Here is a 24,657-nt window from a genome sequence, read left to right as displayed (position 1 = left end):
ACAATCTACTTTCACACCAGGATGTTACTTTCTCCCTCAGTGCGAGGCCTTGACGCCTCCAGACTCCTACATGCACTCGGCCTGAGAGGGCTCAGTTATCTTGTTCCCATATCAGCATTTCAAAGCGACTACACAACAAAGACATAGCAAGGCAGAGGGGAAGGAGGGGTAGTTCTCAGCAGCTAGTTTACAGTATGCTTTACCCAGAATCCTTTACCAATGAACCAAAGTTACAGAACCATCATTTTATACATATCAGACTTGACAGGGTCTAGGATCCTGTATCAGGGACTTGGGGCCGTTGTAAGTCTTCTAACCTTTGTTTGGTAGGGGGACTGAGCACGTGGTTAGGGCTAAATAACTGAGGAGTGTGCGGAGGGCGGTGCCCTCTGCCAGTACCCACTTTATGGGTACCCCCCCTCGGGGGCGGGCACAATAAAGCACATGGGGAATGGCACCTGATATACCATTTGGCTTACCCAGGGGCGGAGCAGTGAATGATTCCATTTTGGAAATGCTCAGTTCGGTCAGGTACACCTCGTTTGACCAATCGGTCAAAGTGGTTCTGGGTTGTGGTGTGTGGGCTGCAATGGCAAATGCGACATTAAGTCAGTGTTTCGCCTTTTGCCCATGCACCCAGAAGATTTCGATCTTCCGGGTTTTTTGCCTTTGAAGGAAGTATTATATGAATAGGGCCCCATCCAGCGGATGCTCAGTGTCCAGAGCCGTTTGTGAGTGGTTAGTTCCTTTATGGAGTGGGCACTTTGGATCAAGTCTGGGTTGAAAGTTATTGTTCACTACCTGGATGCCTACCTTTCATTGGCCTTGCTGGTTCAGGGCAATGTGCCTAGTTGTGCGGTCATTTGAGGACCTGGTGTGGGAGATTGGGGTCCCATGGGCCCATGAAAAGACAGAGTGCTTGCAAAGTTGTGGCTCCTGGGAGGGCTTTCTTGCAATGCCTATGTGATGCCTGAGGCTCCTGCGGTTCTCTCGCCTAGAGTACGAATGACCGCAGGCATGCGGATGGATCAAGAGGTAAGGGTGGAATTTGTGAAATCCTTCAATGGAATCTCCTCTTGGAGGAATGACTTAAGTTGGAAGCTGAGCTCCAGATATCTGCGAAAGCGGCGGAGTATATTTTAGGTGACATTATGCGCCGAGCAATAGCTCAGCGTGGTTTGACGGTTGGTGTGCCGTGATCTTACCTGGGTTTTTTCCTATTTTTTCCTATTGTAGTAGCCATTTGGCTTTTGGGTGAGCAGCTGGCCATCCATACAATCCATTTCTGGTGCTATATCATGCCTGTGGTGCATGTTACCAACTCCTGGTGATCCAGGTCGCCAGTGGTGATGAACTTGGTGCAGTCATTTATTTGCGATGCCTCCATTGGTTTCTGGCTAGGTATGTTCCGGGGGTGAGCAATGTGGTGGCGGATGCTCTATCTCATCAACAGATCAAGCGTTTGGCCAGCTTGCTCTGGAAGCGGACCTGAAGCCGGTGCGAATGCCTCCGGAACTTTGGCAACTTGGGAGGCGGAAGTGGTATGGCAATTGAACTAGCATGGGCACCAAGTGTCAAAAAACATATTAAGAGGCGGAGCTGCAGTTCTGGGTTGTTAGGAGGGCTGCAGGGCTCATGGACACCTGGCTGGCCTCAGTGGTATACATTATCCAATTTGTATCTATCAGAAGGACAGAGGGTTAGGTATTAAGTCAATTAAAGGCCAAGTGGCCGCACTGGCTTTTATTAATAAAGCGTAGGACCTTTAGGAGGGCCCCGGTATCTTTAGAGGTAGAAGGATGTTGGAGGGCCGGGCAAGAGAGCGGGGCCAGGGGCAGTTGCCTTTTAGCCAATGCCCCCCCTCCCCCTTAGTGCTTAAGGGCTTATAGGATCTGGCCCAAGGTATGCTCGTCTTCCTGTGTGGCCGCTCTTTTCACGCAGCCTCTTTGGTTGCCTTTTGTTTTAGGCACACTTTGGATTAGCGAGTAGGTAGTGCAGTTGAAGATGGACAGTTCGGACCGGGCGTTGTATGCTAGGGATGTTAAATTTGTGGGGTGACAGGTGAGGCCGACTCTACAGAGGTTAGAATCGGACCAGCAGCAGAGGGGCTCAGCCATTATGGCTGGTTAATGTGTAGTGGCGGAGCTGTGCCCAATCAAGGCTTGGAGCAGTAGTTACTGCTCAGGGGGGGAGGGTGTTGGCCCGTTGTGTTGTTGTGGCAATGCCCCCCCTCCCTGATGAAATATCAATTCTGGGCAGTGTCAGGTAAGGCACTGGCTGAGCTGGGATTGGGGGGGTATAAAATGTGGAACACATTCGTTTTGAATTAGAGCCGCATCTCCGGTGGAAGCAGGGGGTACACCCCCCCCGCCATACGTCGACTTAGATGGTGGCGGTCAGTAGCCTATAGGTTATGTTTGCATGTTGGTCTTTCAGTGAGTGCATGGGGGCACGTGAGCAATAGGCGGCCCTCGGACATGTTTTTTTCTGGTTTTGACTGTTTTTTCTGTTTTTCTATGAGAGGTGGTGAATTCCCATCTGCAGGCACAGCATGGTTTTGGGTGGTCCACCGGGCCAGGAGATCGCCAGCGGGCACCCAGCTGGGTCCTAGCGAGTGGGCGACGGTTGAGTGGCTGGGTCTCCGTGGCATACGCTGGCCGGGGATCATGCCTCGGTTGTTTCATGGGAGGAGTGTGCCTCCTCCGCACGTCTTAGTCATCCATCTGGGGCTAATGACCTGGGTGGTATGAAGGGGAAGGCCCCCCTTTTTTTCTTTGCAGGCACAGGAGGATCTGCGGGCCATTATGCAAAGATAGCCAGGAGTCATCTTGGTTTGGTGTCATTTTTGCCAATAGGGTCTGGTGGTCTGCCCTGTATCCCGGGGGGATTGAATGTGCCAGACTTATGGCCCACTTGGCTTTAAAAAGCCATGGAAAGGGGGGGGGGGGGTTGGACATATTCTTCACCACTCAGCCATACGGGTCGAGAATGCTGACCTGTATAGGTCAGATGGGTTTTCAGTTATTTGAATTGGGTACCCGGGCCTTTTTGAACGAGTTAAGGCAGGGGTTGCGGTCAGCTCTGGGCCACCCAGTTGGGCGCTAATGCTAAGCAGAGGCTTGGCATTGGTGGTGGCAGGATGAGGTATTGGCTACAGTCTTTTCAGGAGAGCACCTATGGCTCTGCACCAGTGGGTGCAAGTGGTCTGTATGAACGGTAGATGGGCTTTATGGCTCAATGCTGGGAATGCAGATCATGACAAAGCCTCACTGGGGCGGATCTTTCCTGAGTGATTGATGCCGACAGAGGTGGAGTTTGGGCCTGGCCGCTCAGCACCAGTCAGACGGTATTGGCCTCGTGCTGGGGGCAGGGTGGCTCGCCCTTCTAGGACAAGGTGGGGTCTGGTGTTTTGACCCCAGGGCTTGTTCTTGTAGGCCTATACCTCTTGCCATCCTTATTTGTTCAAGTTATGTTTCAATAAAGCGGCCCGGGTTTTTATCCAACACACTGTGTCAGCCTCTTCATTCCGAGTAAGGGGGCAAAAAATAGTTGGTGGATTTCATCCAGGGATTGTTATGCAGTTGCACCTATTTTTCAATAGACAAGGTAGGTAGATGGGGAGGAAGAGGTGGTGCCATCAGAAAAAGTTCAGGAGCTGCTCTCCTGTAAGCTTCTGCTAAATTCAAGACCTGAATTCCCCATGCACCCACCCTTACTGGTTAGCATTTAGCATTTTCTTTTTCCCTTCAAAAAGTTTAAGAGTTTTATTAACCTAAATACACCACCCTTTCTCTTTAATAGAGTTTACATTTGAAAACATAAGGTACAGGTTTGGCCAGGCCATCCCAAATTAATTATTCTTGCCTCTTGTTCCCCCTTGTTCCCTTTATATCGTTGCACCATTTCTCCTCTACCGCTTGGAAAGAACCAGCCCTTCCCTGGAGTAGAGGAACATCTTTTAGATTTGGTTAGCTTTTTGATCTGGAGGTTTTGTAAATTTTACATTATCATGTTCCTCCTTTCCTTGTCCTTTAAAAGTCTCCAGATTCCAAATATAAAGTTAAACTCAATGTTTATTCTATGGTTTTAGTAATATAGCTTTACATTTTAGCAATCTGGAATTTGTCATAACTAGCATTATAAACTACTATTAAAAGTATTTCTCAACAAAAGTTATTTCTCTAGGCAGCACACAAGATTGCCATTCTCACCCCACTGCATCTAGAAGACTGGAGAGATCTGGCCTGCCTACCTTTGGATTAGAAATCTCTAAATTCACATCATTAAAACTTTGAGTCTGCTTAAGAGAATGTTATTTCCTCTGGGGGTCCAATTCAGATATCTCACTTTTTATTCCACAACTTCTAATATAATAGTGCATTTTTTTAAAATAGTGCATAATTCCACCCCTACCAATGTTCCTTTTAAGCTGCCAAGTCTTGTATAAAAAGTGTGAACTACTGGCAGTTGTGTTCTGGGACTACTTTTACAAAAAGTGTGAGCTGGAGGCCAGAAATCCATGAGCCTGCCCATGCCAACTCAGCTTAAAGGGAACATTGGCCCTCACCCTTTTAGGGTTAAAGCATTATGTTCCTTATAACCAATGAAATAAACATTGCACTTTCTTCTCCCACTAATTATGCTTCATAATTAATCATAATAATCAAATAGTTGCTATAGTCTTTGATGTCTCAGTTTTTCAGAACTGGAATGTAAAGTGAGCATTTCCAGTCTGTGGGCCATTCTTTTGTTTTCCATCTTTGTTAGCAGATTCTTGTTAAGATTTTGATGGACTCCTTTTCTGTGGCTTGGAGTACCTCCCCTGATATCCCTTCAACTCCTGGTGGTTTTTTCTCCCAGTAGTTTTTTCTCCCAGTGGGGGGGGGAGGGGTGGGCTCCCTCTTGGGTATCCTGCCCCCCCCCCCAGGGAAAGTGTATGTGCAATGGGGGGGAGGGGTGGGCTCCCTCTTGGGTATCCTGCCCCCCCAGGGAAAATGTATGCACAATACATAGCCTCTCCTTCCCGGTGTAGTGAACGCCGCATGGTCACTGTCCGGCTATGCCTGGCAGATGGTCACTGCAATGGCCTCTCCTGCATTACTGCATCTGTGGCAACACCTTCTCGCTGGTCCCCCCCGTTTCTCACAGAGTTTGCCACGTCATGGTGTGACCGAATGTCCGGCGGTATAACCGGATGGGCAGGCTGGGCTCACCAACCTTGCCAGCCAAGAGAAGGAAAACTCTAACATCAAACCCGGGCAGATAGAGCTCGTTAATGTAACACCTACCACCTGGAGGACTCGCTGCCGGCGTCCCGGCTTACTGGGCCATGGCAGATGACCCCAAGGTGAAAGGGTGGAGCCAGTACTGCGCACACTGTGCCTCACCTAAAAATTCCTCTGCGCAGGCCTGAAGGGCATATCCACATCCACAACCCACAACACACCAAGTCCTGCAGCGATGGGCAAGGGGCGAAACGGCAGGTGGAAGATGCCACTGGAAGCCGCAGTCCCGATCCTGCATGTAGGCGGTTCAGGGTATTGGTCGCCTGATGCTGACCCGGAGACGAAAGCATCTTTCGGCAGCACCCTGAATGACCAAGCAGCCTTATCTAGGGACAGCACTGCTTGCTCCACACGGAGAGGGGCCTAGAAAAGGTGGCCTAAACAAAGCTCGTCTCCCCCACCCCAGTTGGCTAGCTGTGGTCAACGGGCATCCTTACTTGCGGTCAAAAAATAACAACAAAGAAAAGGCATGCACCTGCCTCACAAAGTGTGCAAAGACTTAAGCTTGCGTGTTGGAACATCAGAACCATGCTTGATGCAGTAGACAGTGGTTGTCCTGAACGACGCTCTGCTCTAGTTGCCCACGAACTTCTCAGGTTGAATATCGACATAGCAGCTCTCAGTGAGGTCCGTTTCCCTGAGGAAGGTAGTCTTCAAGAACATGGTGCTGGCTATACCCTCTACTGGTCGGGTAAGTCAAAGGCTGAGAGCCGCCTTTCTGGCGTTGGCTTCATGGTCAGGAACTCCATTGCCTCCAAACTCGAAAACCTGCTAACAGGTCACTCAGATCGCATCATGTCCATGCGCCTCCCACTTCAAAACAAGCAGCATGCAACACTCTTCAGTGTGTATGCCCCAACTCTTCAAGCAGATCCTGCAGAAAAGAACAAGTTCTGTGCTGATCTACGCAACCTCGTATGGAAGACCCCTACAGAGGACAAGGTGATCATCCTTGGCGACTTTAATGCCAGAGTAGGTAAAGACTCGGAAGCCTGGAAAGGAGTACTTGGCAAACACGGCATTGGCAACTGCAATGATAACGGGCGCCTCCTGCTAGAATTCTGCACGGAGCACCAGCTTACCATCACCAACACTATCTTTCAGCAGAAGAACAACCTGAAGACAGCCTGGATGCACCCACGGTCCAAGCACTGGCACCTTATCGACTACATTCTGGTGCGCCAGAGAGACCTTAGAAATGTCTTACACACCCGAGTAATGCCCAGTGCGGAATGTCATATGGATCATCGTCTTGTACGCTGCAATCTCCGTCTTCACTTTAAACCCACACCCAGGAGAGGAGGTATCCCTCGGAGGAAGCTTCAGGTTGGCAGCCTTCAGTCAGCTGAAGTTAAAGCTGCCTTCCAGGCAAAACTCCAGTCAAGAATTGAGGACCCCAGTTGCCCCACAGACCCTTCTCCAGAAGCACTCTGGGAACACCTAAAAACGACCATCCTGTTGACCTCTGAAGAAGTCCTCGGGTTCTCCACAAGGAAAAACAAGGACTGGTTTGACGAGAACAATCAAGAGATCCAAGAATTATTAGCGAAAAAGAGATCTGCCTACCAAGCACATCTTGCTCAGCCCTCCTGCCCTGGGAAAAAAGCAATCTTTCGCGCTGCATGTAGCAACCTCCAGCGCAAGCTTCGAGACATTCAGAACGAGTGGTGGACCAAGCTTGCAGAGAGAAGCCAGCTGTGTGCAGACACTGGTGATTTAAGAGGGTTCTACGAAGCCCTGAAGGCAGTATATGGCCCATCATATCAGGCTCAGAGTCCCTTGCGTAGTGCAGACGGCCAAGTGCTCCTCACAGACAAGGCATCCATACTGAACCGGTGGTCGGAGTATTTTCAGGCTCTCTTCAGTGCCAACCGCGTAGTTCAAGATTCAGCAATCCACCTCACCCCACTTCAACCAGTGAAAACAGAGTTGGATGAGATCCCCACCCTAGAAGAGACTGTTAAAGCCATCAAGCAACTGAAAAGTGGCAAGGCAGCGGGAGTTGATGGAATCCCACCAGAGATCTGGAAGCATGGGGGCACAGTACTACATAGCACACTTCACAAAGTACTTGTCACCTGCTGGGAACAAGGCAAACTACCACAGGACTTTCGCGATGCAATCATCATCACTCTATACAAGAACAAAGGAGAAAAGTCAGACTGCTCCAACTACCGGGGGATAACCCTGCTCTCCATCGCAGGCAAAATCCTTGCCAGAATACTCCTGAACAGACTGGTGCCCACCATTGCAGAAGAACTCCTCCCAGAGAGTCAGTGCGGCTTCAGAGCTAACAGGAGCACCACCGACATGGTATTTGTTCTCAGGCAGCTCCAAGAGAAATGCAGGGAACAGAACAAGGGTCTATATGTGACTTTTGTCGACCTTACCAAAGCTTTCGATACCGTTAGCAGGAAAGGCCTGTGGCAAATCTTGGAACGTTTAGGATGTCCCCCGAGATTCCTCAGCATGATCATCCAGCTACATGAAGACCAGCGAGGCCAAGTCAGGCACTGCAACAACCTCTCGGAGCCCTTCCCAATAGGCACAGGTGTAAAGCAAGGCTGCGTTCTCGCGCCAACTCTCTTTACGATCTTCTTTATCATGATGCTTCAAATAGCCGCAGTAGATCTAGATGATGACGATGGTGTCTACATCCGCTATCGCACTGATGGCAGCCTGTTCAACCTGAGGCGACTAAAGGCTCACTCCAAGACAATGGAAAAACTCATCCGAGAGCTACTATTTGCTGATGATGCTGCACTCGTCTCCCACTCGGTATCAGCTCTGCAGCATATGACGTCCTGCTTTGCAGAGGCTGCCAAGCTATTCGGCCTAGAAGTTAGTCTGAAGAAGACAGAAGTTCTCCACCAGCCTGCACCCCAGGAAGATTATCACCCTCCCTGCATCACTGTGGGTGAATCAGTACTGAAGACAGTCCAGCAGTTCAGCTACCTGGGGTGCATCATCTCCTCAGATGCCAAGATTGACAAGGAGATCGACAACAGGCTGGCAAAGGCAAAACGTGCATTTGGCCGACTGCACAAAAGAGTATGGAGCAACAAGCATCTGAAAAAAGGCACAAAGATCAATGTTTACAAAGCGGTTGTGTTGACAACCCTCATCTACGGCTCCGAATCGTGGGTTTTATACCGTCATCACCTGCGACTCCTTGAGCGCTTTCATCAGCGCTGCCTTCGCACCATCCTCAACATCCACTGGAGTGACTTTGTGACCAACACTGAAGTCCTCAAGAGGGCGGAGGTTACAAGCATCGAAGCACTGCTGTTGAAGACGCAGCTGCGCTGGGCAGGGCATATTTCTAGGATGGAAAACCACCGCCTTCCCAAGATTGCTCTGTATGGCGAACTTTCCACCGGCCATCGAAATAGAGGGGCACCAAAGAAGAGGTACAAGGACTCCTTGAAGAAATCCCTTGGCACCTGTCGCATCAACCATCACCAGTGGTCTGACCTAGCCTCAGATCACAAAGCATGGAGGCACACCATCCACCAGGCTGTCTCTTCCTTCGAGAACGCACGCATAGCTGGTCTTGAGGACAAAAGCTTGAGGAAGAATCGCACTGCTACAGCACCAACCCCAAATCAGATTTTTCCCTGCAGCCACTGTGGCCGGACCTGCCTTTCCCGCATTGGTCTTGTCAGCCACCAGCGAGCCTGCAGCAGACGTGGACTACTGCACCCTTCTTAAATCTTCGTTCGCGAAGTCAAGCCGAGAGAGAGAGAATTATGCTTCAACAACTTCCTTGTTTATTTACAGAACATTGATAAAAAGCAGGTTTAAAAGCCATAAATGCTTAAAATTAAAAACTTAACAAAACGAAACAACTGGCTTCTGAAAGAGTAACATTAGGGGAAAAATAATTTATCTACAACTGTCCTTTTACTTTATAAAAACTTTTAAAAACTCTCATTTTACATTCATGCTGAATAGCATTACATTCATTCTGAATACTTATCTCTGCTTTGTTTTAAGGCAAACCTCTGTTCAGGAAGAAAAAAAAATCCTCGGAGAAAGGACCTGCTTTCTCTGTCTTAGCTACATATTGTATTGTTTCCTAACATTCCAAAAGGAGGGGCTAGGATTTGGAGGATGCCACTCTCCTGGCAGGAGAAAGGCTCAAAGTTTGGTCTATAAAAGGTTTTGCCAAACAATTTACAAGGAAAGCAATTGAATCTGTTTTAGCTACTCAAAATACGTACAGCAAAATAAATTCTTAACTCTTATCACCATTTTAAAAGAAAGAAATCCTTCCCAACACTTTCAGCTATTTTAACCTTCTGTGCCACAGTTATCCTGCTAAACTCCAACCATGAAAGCAAACTTTATTTTAACACTTCGCTACCTTCCAAAGACTTTTAATCTCTGACTATATAGACAACACTTTCTGTATTTCTTTTTAATGTTCCAACAACATTTCCAAATTAGTTTACTTATGCAAGACAGAACTTACACTTTTCACTAAGTGCGAAGATATGTCACTTCTTTACAAATACCAAATGTTAACAAGAACAAAAGAAGGGAAAAGAAAGGGAAAAAAAAATATTCCAACAGAGTGGGGGGGGGGTGGTTGACCAGTTCTCTCCCCTCTCTGTTTCCCAACACTCATTACTATAAATACTTCCTTTACTATAAGAGGATTATCTGACAAAGATTACCAATAACCATGTCCAGGTTGAAGTTCCTGGAATATTTTAAGAATGCAGCTGCAATCTAGAGAAATTGAAGGATGTCTCCTGGCTACACCTGGAGACTGGTATCCAGACTTTAGCCAAGAGAGTTCCCTTTGGTGTGGCCACACAAAAAGCAACCATTTCTTTTTGTTTTTCCCTTTTAAATTTCATCATGCAGACCAGTGATCCTGGTTGAGGCATCCATGCCCCCACAAAACTGGATTCCTCATTTTAAGCCTCCTTTCATTAATATAAATGTTTAACAGCTGTCTCACTGTTTCATCAAAGCTACCAAAGGGTGGCCAGATAATACTTTGACCACACAAAAACAGCGAGACAGCTGTCTATCTGCCTGTATCTGGGGGATTCCCTAAGCCTCCCCAGATCTGTTACTCTCTTTAAACTGAGAACTTCTATTCCCCATTTTCTGTGGTCTTACCTTAACAAGACGGGATGTCCCGATTTCCAAGTTTGTGCGAGCTTGTCTTTCTGGCAGGCCCCTCCTGCCTGTAGCGTCACCAACTGACAGGTGGGCACCTTTGGCTTAAAAATGACCTAGATTCTACGTATACAGGATTCCATTTCCAGAAATTATTGCTAAATTTACCAAGGACGCTAATTAAGTAAAACAAATATGATTTTATTACTGAAAAATATAGAACACACACATACAAGAAAATAGACTTATATAACATACATACAGACCTAATAAAAATAGAGAGAAATGCATAGAGGTAACATAAGGATGGACAAACAGGGTGATAATTACCGATCGTAGTCTTCAAGAAAGGTTCCAATGGCGACAAATGAGGACTATGGGGAAGGGGACCCTCAACTGGCCAAGAATCGGGGATGTATATAAACAGCAAGAATGGGGTACTGCTAAATGCACACCTGTGGGGAGTTGGGACTGTGGTTATAAGGACTACCATGAGTCCTTAGGGGGTAGGAGGTACAGGGGCGGATGACAAGTGGTCAACTGGTACATGACCTCAGAAAAAGGGGAAGCTTTGCAATGACCATAAGGGCTGGACTTGTGTGGTAGTCAATAGCCAGTTTATTGGAGGCACCTGATTGGATGCCTGTACCTGGCCAATGAGCAGATTTGGCCCTGGTTACCTGATTGGACTTCCAGGTAACAATGGGCCAATGGGGGAGGCTCCAGGATGACCATTAAGGGAAAGAATGGGTGAAACTATTGGGGTGGAAGTGATTAAAAGGCTATCAAAACTTATCTAAAAGGTGACAATAGATGGCCAAATTGCTATCTAAGGTAACACCTAATCTATACAAAGGAGCTTGGCTCTGGATGAAGATGTTCTTCCTCTTCTTCATTCCTCTACTGGCACCAGCCTTTGTCTTGGGTTTTGTTGGACAATGGCTTAGGAAGTCTGACAGGATCCATGCCTAAGATAAGCTTGATTGCCTTATGCATAGGTGACATCTGTTGAGTAAGTGAGCCTCCCGCTTCGCTGTCATGGAGTTTGGCACTGCTGGTGATGTTAGCCTACCAATATGGATTCTATGGTCAAGACTGGAATCCGCTTGCCCCGACAGTTCCTGGCGGCGCAACTTCTTTCGCTGCAACAGCCGAGATGGTGCACGCACAGAGTGGCTGGAAACCCATCTGTTCTCCTGGTTAGCACTCTTCCAGAGATACGGAGTGCTGCTGCAACATTGTGGCTGTTAGTACTCACATGTCCCTTACAGTCTGGTAGACAAAACCCACTTTTTTTTGGCAGATGTGTATGAGTTGTTCTCCAGGCACCCTGGCAACCAAACAGGTGACTACGATATTCTGAAATTAGGGGTCTTTTTCTCACATAAACTAAACTAAACTAAACATTATACGTAAAACTGGAGCCGGCTCGTCCACTAGGCAAACTAGGTGCTTGTTTAGGGTGCCGGGAAGAGAGGGGCACCGAATTGGGCTCCCTCCTCCTCCCGGTGCCCTAGGCAATCACCTAGTTTGCCTGCCTTGCCCACTGCAGCTCGCCTCCTCCCTTCCTTCCCTTCCCATCCTGGCTCTTTCGCTCTGCCTCCCCTCTCCCAGCGTGATCAGAGCATGCAGCACGTCAGCCCCACCGGCTGTGATGCGGCGTGCATTATCCCTCTTCAAAGAACATGCTGGAGGATGCTTGGTCCCCCCCCTTTCGGTTCTGGAAAGGAGGGGGGAGAAGCGTCCTCCAGCGCATTCTTTGAGAAGGATAAGATGCACACCATGTCGCAGCCGATGGGGCCAAGGCACCAAGGGTGAGGTGAAGTGGAAAGGAAGGGAAGGGAGGGGTGGGCACAGTGCTGAGGCATGGCACGCTCTGGAGGGGGCAGCGGGGTTCAGCACTGCAGGGGGGCAGTGGGGGACCTGAGGGGGAAGAGTGGGGAGCCTGCCTGGGGCACCACAGGCCCTTGGGCCAGTGCTGCGTAAAACAATGTGAAGGAACAAATAATAAAGTCCATAAACATGTGGATATTGTAGTCCACTAGGTCCAGTACAATGTCAAGGATGCTCTTCCACTGATGGATTGTAAACTCTAATTTGACAGTTCAGTTCATTTACAGTGGACGCCAACTTCTGAAAGTACTGCGGTATACTAATCACTTCTGCTTCATTCAAAACTCATTCACTGCATTTCAATACATGGTAGCATTGTCTCACTGGTAACATGAATTGTAATGGGTGTCAATATTGGGAGCAACCAGGCCTTAACAATCTCTAAACAGATGCAAAAGCCTTCTGAATATGACTGGAAAATGTTCTCTGCAGTCTCTTTATTTTCTTCGAAATCTCATCCTGGAATAAATCCCATGTCCTGGCAGGGGTTCTTCCTTTTGGGGGGGCTTCTGCCCATCACTGGCCTGCTGGCCAATAGGAGAAACCCCACCCCCAAACAGCAATGTATCCAATGTGATGATGTCACTTGGAAGTGATGCCATCATGTTGGGAATGTTGCACTGTTACATTCTGGTTTGAGGGCAAAACTCTATGGTAAATTTTCCCTCAAACTGTAGAGTTTTGCCTCAAAACAGAGTGTTGCTGTGTGATGTCACCAATGCAGTGATGTCAAGTCCAGGTGACATCATCATATGGGGGACATTCTGAAATGAACCCCAAATCCTCCCATCGACACAATGACTGGCAATTCCACCTGAAGCCCTGCATCTCTCACACTGACCCTTTCTAAAGAATGTGACCAATTTCACACTCACATTATGCCGCTCTCACGTTCGTCTTCTCAGTGCGGCTTCCTTCTGATTTCACACTATCTACCCCAGAAGCAGCAAGCGTCGGCATTCTCATGCAGCAAACAGAAACTGCTAAAAATCAGTTTCTGTTTGCTGCACAAAAACGTCGATGCTTGCTGCAGCCCCAGGACAGATAGTGTGAAATCGGAAGGAAGCTGCGCTGAGAAATTGGTCTGTGTTTCTTCATCTAAACAGTAATTAACTTATGGGCCTTGCTGTTCCAGAGTGACATCTAGTTTAATTCCAAGTTTAGGGTTTAGGAATTATGGGGATTTGATCCATCAATGCCAAGTAGCTATGATGGTGAAAGGAAGCCTCTATAATCAGGGCCCAGAACCCTCTGAGAACCAGTGGTAAGGGGACTATACAGGGTTATGATTACTGGGTTGTGGAATTTTTGGGAAGTTAGGGGTGGAGCCTGGGGACCACAGCATTTGGGGGATGGAGGGACTTCAGGGGTGCATAATACCACAGCTGATTCCAACTTCCAAAGCAATAATTTCTCCTGAGGAACTGAACGTTGTAGCCTGGGAGATCTGTAGCTTGGGATTGGAGGCTGGCAACCCCAGGGCAACAAGAAGAGGCTGGGGCCTTCTGGAATGTATAGTTTGCCTCTGTGTTAAAGGGTCTCTGAAACTACTGGGTGGTTCCAGTAGAGCTATTCTTATGCCCAGATGATCTGAGGATGTTATGTGACTTGTGGTTGTACTCCATGAAGTATTTAACAATAAAAGAAGTGGGAAATCCATCAGCCTGTTGCAGGGCTGGGGCTCTCTTGCTACTTGTGTCTGTGAAACCCACTTCCGTTTTAAATTCTCTTGCAAACAGGTGATCCAGGAACAATAGATGAAACGAGTGCCCAAGACTTTCGCAACCTCATGGAAGTCAACACCGTGGGTAGTTTTTTAGCATGCAAGGTGAGTGTTTTGAACTTCTAAGGAGTTTCCCTCTTCCCTGAGTGCAGCTGGCTTCATCCGGAGTAAAAAAAAGCCTGGAATGGAACCAAGAGGTATAGTGCTATCCTGTGTCCATCAGTTCTCTCCTGCCTGAATCAGAACAACAGGGATGAGCCATGGCTGGGAACCCACAGCTGGGAACTCACTTTGCACTCAAAGGGTTCATCGCTGACATCTCCACTTGCAAGGATTTCTGCTAGCTGTGCTGGGAACAGAAGATTCTGTTCACTTACCGTGAAGTCTTCCTTCTCTGTGGTCCCGGAGTGGTCCAGTCCTCACTCTTGGGATCATAGCTCCTCCTCTTCTATCGCAGGGTTTAACAAACTTGACCCGAAGGGGAGGCGCTTGATCCTCAGAAGTCAGTTCTTCTGCCAGCTGTCCTACCTCCCAAGTAATAACTCCAAGAACAACAGGAGAAAACCTCTCTGGGGAAAACATAACAGTCCCCTCCCTCCAGAGCTTATCCTGAACCCTTACTCAAGGGGCTCTAGCGAGGGACCCAGGAACCCAAAACACAGAGTCCACCTCCAACTACGAAGTCCCAGGACAAAGCTGATACTCCCCCCGACACAACTGGGTGGGTAGGACTGGACCACTCCGGGACCACAGAGAAGGAAGACTTCACGGTAAGTGAACAGAATCTTCCGTTCTCCAGTGGTCCCAGGAGTGGGCCAGTCCTCACTCTTGGGACATAAAAAAGCCGAGTCCCTGGGTGGGCACTTCAGCTTTGCCCCGAGACCACGTGTTGGAGTACCTTCCTACCAAACGCAGCCTCAGCCGAGGCTGCCTTATCAATCCTGTAGTACTTAGTGAAGGAGTGAACCAACTTCCAAGTTGCCGCTTTACACACTACCTCCAGGGAAGGAAAAGCCCTATAGGCCGCTGAAGTGGCTGTTCCCCTGAGGGAGTGAGCTGTCACCCTGACCGGTGGCTCCAGGCCTTTTACCTTGTAAGCTTCCCAAATGCACCCCCTGATCCACCTACTAATGGTGGAGGCTGATACCTTGCGTCCATTGTTTGAGACCCTAAAGGAAACAAACAAAGAGTCAGATTGACGAAACCCTTTGATCCTGTCCAGATAGAAACTAAGGGCTCTACGGACATCCAAACAGTGCCACAACTTCTCTGTCTCGTGAACTGGATTAGGGCAGAAAGAAGGAAGCACAATGTCTTCCACCCTATGAAACCGTGAGTTCACCTTTGGAATGAATGCTGGATCAGTGCGAAGCACTACTTTGTCCTGATGGAAAACGCAGAGATCCTTATGTATCGACAGAGCCTGAAGCTCCGACACTCTGCGCGCCGATGTGATGCCCACTAAGAACGCCACCTTAAAGGTCAGCAACTTAAGGCTACACGACGCCATAGGCTCAAAAGGCTTGCCACACAGCGCCTTCAGCACCGTGTTTAGATTCCAAGAGGGGAACCTATGCACCTGCGGTGGATTAACCAAAGCCACCCCCTTTAGAAACCTCCTGATATGTGGGTGTGCAGAAATAGGCTTGCCCTTTCTGGACCCTCTAACCACTGCTATGGCTGCCACTTGTCTACGCAGCGTACTAGTGCTAAGGCCTTTTTCTAGCCCCTCCTGTAGAAAAGAAAGGATAACAGAAACTGAGGCCTGTAAAGGATCTTCTCCCTTACTTGCACACCAGGTATGAAAAACCTGCCAGGTAACATTATAGCTCCTGTTAGTGGAGCTCTTCCTTGAAGACAACATGGTGTCTACTACCTTAGAAGAATAACCTAGACCAATCAACTGCTGCCGCTCAATCTCCAAACAGTGAGCTGCAGCATTTCTGGCCGTGGATGATGTAGTTCGCCTTGGGACAGAAGATTCTCTCTCAATGGAATTCGCCATGGCTCCCCTATCGACAGGCTTTGAAGTTCCTGGAACCAGGCTCTCCTGGGCCAAAAGGGGGCCACCACAATCACTTCCGCTTTCTGTTCCCAGACCCTCTTCAGAAATCTCTGGATGATCTGGACTGGAGGAAAGGCGTACAATAGAGTCCTTGGCCAGTCTGAGTTCAGAGCGTCGACAGCTGCCGCTCCTCTGCTTCTTGTCCTTGACAAATACTGAGGCACTTGGTGATTGTCGTCCGAGGCAAAAAGATCCACTTCCGACATTCCGAATCTTTGACAAATGTCTCAAAACGTCTCGCGATGAAGAGCCCATTCCGACTGGTCCAGTGATTGCCGACTCAGCCAGTCCGCTACCATGTTGTCCTTTCCTGCCACATGGACGGCCTTGATAGACTGGAGATGAACTTCCGCCCATGTGAACAGGACCTGTGCTTCGTCTTGAAGCTTCCGGTACTTGGTGCCTCCTTGACGATTCACATAGGCCTTTGCCGTCATATTGTCTGTCTGAATCAGTACATGAGTCCCCATCACTCTTTTTTCCATCTGAAGCATGGCCAGTCGTATGGCCCTCAATTCCAAAAGATTTATACTTTCTTTGGCCTCTCGGACATTCCACTGACCCTGCACTATGGCTCCGGTCATGTGAGCTCCCCAGCCAAAAAGGCTGGCATCTGTGGTTACCACCACCCTTTTGGGCTCCCGCAATTCCTGTCCCAAGGAAAAGCGATCGGTAGTTTGCCACCATTCGAGATCTTTTAACAGATTGGCTGGTAATGTCAGTGAAATCGGGCTTTTGATACTTATCTGCTTCTGGATGGGTAAAAGGAACTTCTGGAGAGGTCTCGTGTGGAACCGTGCCCACTGAACTACATCCTGGCACGAAACCATCATTCCCAGCAACTTTGCCAGCAGCATCAACTTGACTCGCTTCCGTTGCTGGACTTCCAACATCAGCTGCAAGATCTTTGACTGCCTTTCTGGAGTCAGAAAAACCCTGTTCAAGCTGGAGTTGATCTAAACCTCTAGATGTGTCAGAGACTGGGAAGGTTGAAGCCAGCTCTTCTGAATGTTTATCACGAACCCATGGGATCTGAGGGTCTTTATGGTCAGATCCAGGTCTCGTTTCGTTTGCTCCGCCGATGGGGCCTTGACCAGAATGTCGTCCAGATACGGAAACAGAGAAACCCCTTGTAACCGGAGGAGTGCCACAAGGGTGACTAAGACTTTTGTGAACACTCTTGGCAAAGACTTTAAGCCAAAGAGCAGGGCTCTGTACTGGTAATGACACCCGTCGTAGGAGAAGCGAAGAAACCTGCGATGTCCCTTGGCGATAGGGATATGAAGGTAGGCTTCTGACAGTTCTATGGAGGCCATGAAGTCTCCCCATTGGATAGCCAGTAGTATGGATCTCAGAGTCTCCATCCGAAACTTCTTTGTAACTACCGACTTGTTCACCCACTTCAAATCCAATATCGCCCGAACGTCTCCGTTCTTTTTGGGAACTACAAAGAAGACTGAATATGTGCCTTGAAATTTTTCCAACTCTGGGACCGGTTCTATGGCTCCTATCTGAATCAGATGGTCGATGGCCATCAGCAAGGTATGATGTTTCTCTAGAGACTGAGCTCTCTGTACTTCCAGGAAACGGCATCGTGGAGGTGAATAAAACTCCAGGGAGTAACCGTTGGTAACTGTGTCCAACACCCATCTTTCTGAGATCGTTTGATGCCAAACGTGGGAGAATCTCTGAAGCCGTCCCCCTATCCGACTTAGGTCCAATGGACCCGCCCAGTCATGCTGATGTAGGCTTCTTCTGTCCTTTAATGGGTTGACTTTGTTTTCCACCAAAGGAAGCTCTGCTGTCTCTGGTCTTTGGTTGCCACTTTGTTCTGTATTGCTTGAAGGGGGTTTGTCTTGAGTCTCTCCAATTTCCACGAAAGGACTGAAATCGTTGTCTTGTTCTGTTGTCACGTCTCTTGGAGGGCAGTACTTTTTTCTTATTCCTATCCTCTATGAGGTATCTATCTAGGCCCTCCCCAAAGAGTGAGGCCTCTTTAAAGGGAACCGCAGCCACTTTAGCTCTAGCTGAGGGGTCTGCATCCCAATTACGTAGCTAGGTATTCCTTCTAGCCGTCACACTGGAGGCCATGGCCCTAGCAGATAGTTGAACTGCTTCAAGGGTAGAGTCTGATGCAAAGGCAGTAGCTAGTGTAATTTTCTTAAGTGAGTCCTTAACATCCTTAGGCAGATCCTCCCTCTTAGCTAGATCAGAGAGCCACATGTATGAAGCCCTACAGGAGACGTGGCAGCTGACACTTTTAAGGAACTAGCAGAAGCTTCAAAATCATGACGTAAAGCCTGCTCTATATGCTTGTCTGTCGGATCCCTTGGCATCCCATCTGCATCCATAGGCAGTATGTAACTCCATCAAACTGTTGACAGGGTCATCTACCACTGGTAGCTTCAGCCTCCTGGTCGCCTCTGGGATGAAGGAGAAGAACTTAGAAAAATTTGAGGAAACCGTCTTAGGCTTGGCTGGATGTTCCCACTCAGATCTGATTATAGAGAAGAACCCAGAGGGCAAAGGAACCTGTAGAGGTTTTGAACCTGACTTGGGAATGATATCCTCTATTGCTGCAGGGAACTCAGCATCCTCCTCATCCTTAGATTTTGGAGTATACTGTATCTGTAAAGTTCTAATAACTTTTGGGAGTAAGCGCGGATACACCTCTGCAGGAAACAGTTTGGAGTGAGCAGAGGCTGCCCCCTCCTCTTCCTCAGAGAGTTCCCCAGTATCTGGTGACGAAGAGCCATCAGACAAGTCAGAGTCCTCTTCTTCTTGATCAGAGGACACGGGATGCAACTCAAACCTACTGCGCTTGGGAGGCCTTATGGGAAAATTTTCCTTTTCCTTATCTACCTCCCTGTGTTTCTGTTTGGCTGCCCTCTTAAGTGAAGGAGTTGGGGTGGCCGCAGAGGCTGCCTGAACCTCTTTTTTGACCAGCTCTTGAATCCAAGCAAGAAGATTAGACTTAGTTTCATCTGCTGAGGTATCAGTCTGATGATCTTCTGTCCCCTCTTCCTGTGCTGGGGGAATCAGCCAACTCCAACTCACATGTTCCCTCCTCCAACATTGCTCCCATGGGAAATTTGGTGGAGGCGGCCATCTTAGAATGAGTGGCCCTATAGAACACAAGAAGCATTTGCAAAATGGCTTCCATTCCCGCCAAAAAACCTCCCCCCCCCACCAGCATTAACCTGGTTTTAACTCCCTTTCCCTTTCCCAGGGGCCATATTAGATAGAGCCACCCCTCCTGAATGCAGGAGTAAACTGGAAAGACAGCAGGAAAGAAGGGAGTGAGGGGTGGAGTGGGGGGGGGGAGGCTGAGAAAAAGACGTCTGAAACCCAGAGACCTTCAACCCCCATCAGCTTGAGCCGCGGGAAAGCAAGGGGCTTGGGTAAGGTCTAAAGACCTCCTCTCCCCCTAGGGACCCTCCAGGGTTCCCCCCCACTTTTTGCCAGGCTTACCGCAACTTTGTTTTCCCTTCCAGGAACTATCGCACCGATCGCGCTGTCTGCGGTGCTTCGGGAGGGCAGCATGAAACTCACGAGTCCTCTCCCTTTGTCTGGCTCCCCTCTGAGCCTTCCCTTCGATTTGCTGCTCCACAGGCCCCCGGGGTTGCCGGAGTGCCTTTGCTGGGAGCTGAAGGGGAAGATCGGTTTACAGCCCCAGGCACGCCTGCCAAGCTGGGAGGAGGCCGGAAGATGAAAGGGCGCGAACGCGTGCCGATGGTGTGAGGCTAATCAGGCGCTCTCTTTCAGTGCGGGAGGGATTGCTCCCTCGAAGAAAAAACAGCGGCTGGACTTTTCTCCCTTGCCAGGAGATTCCTTTGCCACTGAAATCAGGTAATTAATCATTGAACTAACTTTCTTTCTTTCTTTCTTTCTTTCTTTCTTTCTTTCTTTCTTTCTTTCTTTCTTTCTTTCTTTCTTTCTTTCTTTCTTTCTTTCTTTCTTTTTTAAAATTTCGGATCAAGAGCCTCAAAGGGCTCTAAAGCACGTCCTGCTTCGATTGCAGGGCTAAACAAACTGACTTCTGAGGATCAAGCGCCTCCCCTTCGGGTCAAGTTTGTTAAGCCCTGCGATAGAAGAGGAGGAGCTATGATCCCAAGAGTGAGGACTGGCCCACTCCTGGGACCACTGGAGAAAGGCCTATGCCAAAGGACAATTCTAAGCTACAGCAGCGTTATGAGTTTCTCTTTTGAGATCCAGCACCCTGTTTCTGTTTTTCTTTTGTGTACAGTATGCACTGCCTTACTTACGGGAGACAAAAGGAAACATCATCAACGTGGCCAGTATTGTTGGTGTCTTTGGGACTCAGCATAGCGTGTCATATGCCTCAAGCAAGGTAATCTTGAACCAAGGACAAAATCCTTTAAAAAAATGCTTCTGCTCTTGAGCTTTTAATAGCAGCTTGACTGGCAGATGAAGGTTTGCACAGCATGGAGGTGACCAGTGATTGGGTCGCCACTCTCTGTGCTTTGAAAAACTCCCCCTGAGCGCTCTTGTAGATCAAGTTGCTCTTTAAAGGCAAAGGAGAAGGCCAGGCTGGTATTTTTCAGGTCACTTGTCAATTTCCATAGATGAGTCTAAAACCTGTAACATCTCTTTGCTTTCTTATTATCAGCTCTGTTTCTCTTGTCCAGAGGGAAAAGATCTTTTTGGTGAATGGTGACAACTCAGATACTGAAAACATTCAAAGATGAGAAGGTCTGGCCCACCCACCCCCCACTCCTGTCTTCATTAGGGTTGCCAAGATCTAGACTACAGTAAGACACTCTACATCGGTGTCCTCTGTACTGTGTCTTTACCAAGGGTTGCCAACAGCCTTGAGAAAGATGGCTTGTCCCTTAATAGAAGCTGAGTTGCAACATGAATTGTAGGCATTATTTATGTCTGTATCATTTTTTTTAAAAAAAACCTTCTCTTAATGCACATCATAGTGTAAGAGAAGGAAGCCAAGTCATTTCAGGTCAGTTGGCAACCCTGCTTGTTGTAAATTTCTCTTGCAGGGTGCTTTGATTTCTATGGCCAAAGCCCTGGCCATCGATGAAAGCAAATACGGAGTACGAGTCAACAGGTAAAAGTGATTATGATCCCTACAGAACCCTCAATAAACAGTGTCCCTTGCAGAATACTTCCAGGAAATGAAAAACAGGTCCCCCATACCGCAAGGTCAGGATCGTACAGGGAAAAAAATTGCTATTAAAGAGATAATAGGGGGAGAACATAATAACAGTTAACTGGTGTTGAAAGAGTCTAATATCCAGACAACTGAGCTGGGTTAGTTTTTTGGAGAAGGTATAAGTTGTACAAACTTCTTTATTATAGGAAAATTTATTTATTTTCCAATGTTGTTCCCTACAAACATAAAAACACAAAAATAGACTAGGCACAAAATAGGATATCTTCTAGAATTATAACATAGGAAATGAATTCCATTATTTTTCAATCTACTGGAATAATTTTGTTTTCCTTGAGGCTTTGCATAGGAGGTATGTTTAATATAATAATGTTTACTAGCATATATAATAGCACTAAGGTGGCCAGCTCTGGGTTGGGTAATCCTGGAGATTTTGGGAGTGGAGCCTGTGAGGGGGAGGGACTTCAATAGGTTTCATCCTCTAAAGCAGTCATTTTCTACAGGGGAACAGTTCCTGGTCATCTGGAGATCATGTATAACAGTGGGAGATCTCCAGGTGCCACCTTTGACATTGGCCACCTTAGATGCCACCAAAGCACCAAAACCAGTGCACCTGCAGATAGAGGAGGTGTGTGTGTATGTGTGTGTAGGGGGGTGTCTGCATATTAACAAGTCTCTCCCAGGTGTGCAGGAAAGTAACATTTTGTCAAGTAACTAAAAAAAAGAGAGACCGAGGGGAAAGGCCGGCTGAACCAAACCTACTCCAGGAAGCCCACAATGTAAAGAGCAGCTTAGCGTCAGTAAAGGAAGAAAATGGAGGGAGGTGGGAAGAAGACCTCTACTGAAAAAACCAACGTTAGATCCGGCTGAATTGGCACACTATCGGCCGGTCTCGAATTTACCCTTTTTGAGTAAACTCATTGAGAGGGCAGTGGCGTGGCAGTTGCAGAGTTTTCTGGAGGATGCTTCCGTTCTCGACCCCCATCAGTCTGGCTTTCATCCGGGTCATGGGACGGAGACAGTGCTGGTCACTCTGATGGATGATCTCCAGCGGCATCTGGATCGAGGCGGCTCAGCAGTGCTGGTGTTGTTAGACCTATCAGCAGCGTTTGATACGGTCGACCATCAGCTGCTGATTTGCCATCTCGCCGACGCGGGGATTCAGGGTTGGCTCTACAATGGCTCTCCTCGTTCCTTGATGGTCGGGGACAAAGGGTGGTGATTGGGGGTGAGTTGTCCTGGAGGCGCACGCTTGATTGTGGGGTGCCTCAGGGGGCAGTTCTTTCCCCAATGTTGTTTAACATCTACATGCGCCCCCTTGCCCAGATTGCCCGGAGGTATGGGCTGGGTTGCCACCAGTATGCTGATGACACCCAGCTCTATCTACTCATGGACAGCCGGCCTGACTGTGTCCCAGAAAACCTGGACCTGGCATTACAAGCTGTGGTTAGATGGCTCAGGCTGAGTAGGTTCACATCATATAAAACCCTCCTAAAATACCTAAGATAGTATAAAATACCCTCCTAAAAAAACATAAAATACAATAAAATACATAAACATTTCCCCACCTATACAATCCAAGATAACTAAAATATAATTGAACCAATTTTAAAATTCAAGTCAGTTCCAATTTATATAAATCCTTTAAATCAGAGTATATAAAAACATTTATAAACTAAAATTCCAAGAGATCATACAAGACATGCAGTTTCTTGTTTCTTAGTATGGAACTTCACAAGATAATGGCAAAATTTGGCTATCTGTCTAGAGATAGTTGGACTTGCATCCACCAAAAGTTTCTCCAAACATGCCTCATCCGCGTCTGCCATTGGTTTAACTACAAACGGGGAGACAAACCTATCCCTCTGTACCTGGTGGAAAGGGCATCGAAAAAACATATGAGTCATCGACTCCACCTCTCCCATAGCACAAGGACAGCGTCGGTCTTCATACGGGACTTTTCTATATTTCCCTTCTAGCACCTTTGAGGGCATGGCTGTGCATCGAGCCAACGTAAAGGCTCTTCTGTGGGCTGGTACCTCCAAATAAAAAAAGTACTTGGCCGTCCTCATAACATATTTGGTCTCAGTAGCTGCTAAAAAAGAGGGGGCCTGTTCTAGATCCCTTTGTCTCTCTATATCGCAGATTCTTTGTTTGATAATACTTTTTGCTTTGGCATAGCTCTGCGCCAAGAGGTTTTCAAGTGAGAATCCTATACTTTCTAAGTTGCTTCTGACCAATTGCAGCCACCTTGGCCTATAGGGGTCTTGAGTTATTAAAGGGAAGAGGCCTTTTTTGTTTTTATGGATCCTTAGCCATTGACATGCCGAAGATAACATAATTCTGGCCTCAATTCTCATTTGCCCAGTTTCTAAACGCAAAAGGGCATTTGACACACCTGGCGGAAGCTGCAAAACGTTACAAAGAAATTTAGACTGCACTTTCTCGAGAGCCTTCAGTTTTTTAGCCGAAATGCCCAGGTTAATACCATAGAGCAATTGTGTTAACACTTTGTATTGGAACAGTTTCAGTGCTGCCGGAACATAGAAGGCCCCCTTAGAGCGAAAAAATCTCAGGATAGCGTACATTGTTTTCTCAGCTTTCTCCACCCTCATATTACAATGTTCAGTATAGGCACCTGTATTCTGAATCACCATTCCCAAATAAGTAAATTTTGTTACTTGTTCTATTTTCTTCCCTTTCATAGTCCAATACCTCTTCTTGGCTTTTTTGCCAAATGCCATCACTTTTGTTTTTTCAAAGTTTATTACCAACCGTTCATTTTCGCAGTACTTAACAAAGCTGTCTAATGCTCTCCGCAACCCAATAGGTGTTCTAGATAACAGTACCACATCGTCTGCATATAGCAGTACTGGAAGATGGCGAAGAGCCAGCTTTGGGGGGTGAAATTTAGTATCAGTCATATGTTCCACCATATCACTGATATAGTAGTTAAATAGGATGGGGGCCAAAAGGCAACCCTGTTTTACACCCTTCTGAGTTTTTATTGGTTCTGTAAGTAATCCCTGCATATTACATCTCACTCTAAGAAATGATTCTTCATGGAGTCCACGAATAAGAAATAGCAGCCTTTTATCAATATTAGAAGCCGCTAGTTTTTGCCACAATCGTTGCCTTGAAATGGAATCAAATGCTGCCTTTAAATCAATAAAAGCAGCATATAGAGCAGTTGTACCTCTGGCAGAGTACTTCCCAATTAGCTGTTGCAATATCAGGCAGTGCTCGATTGTCGACCTTTCTTTCCTAAATCCAGCCTGTTCCAGGGGAATAATTTTTTCTTGTTCCATCCATATTTCTAGTTTTTCTAAAAGATGTCTTGTATAGATCTTACTTATTATATTTAAAAGACTTATGGGCCTATAATTGGCGGGATTATTTCGATTGCCTTTTT

The 24,657-nt window shown here is 47.5% G+C and overlaps 1 protein-coding gene across 1 annotated transcript in view; it reads left to right on the top strand.

Moving 5' to 3' along the window:
* The first annotated feature begins 1,005 nt into the window (after positions 1-1,005).
* LOC132583339 (uncharacterized) overlaps positions 1,006-24,657 on the top strand; it is a 102,162-nt gene continuing 78,510 nt past the window's right edge. Inside the window, exons 1-5 of the mRNA XM_060255002.1 lie at positions 1,006-1,035; positions 1,967-1,985; positions 14,051-14,139; positions 20,346-20,450; positions 21,115-21,182. Of these exons, the coding sequence (XP_060110985.1) occupies positions 1,006-1,035; positions 1,967-1,985; positions 14,051-14,139; positions 20,346-20,450; positions 21,115-21,182 (311 nt within the window). The remainder of the gene's footprint in view (positions 1,036-1,966; positions 1,986-14,050; positions 14,140-20,345; positions 20,451-21,114; positions 21,183-24,657) is intronic.

This window comes from Heteronotia binoei, chromosome 15 (assembly GCF_032191835.1).
Source record: "Heteronotia binoei isolate CCM8104 ecotype False Entrance Well chromosome 15, APGP_CSIRO_Hbin_v1, whole genome shotgun sequence".
In the NCBI taxonomy this organism is placed as follows: Eukaryota; Metazoa; Chordata; class Lepidosauria; order Squamata; family Gekkonidae; genus Heteronotia; species Heteronotia binoei.
This window is presented reverse-complemented; position numbering and strand designations above follow the sequence as displayed.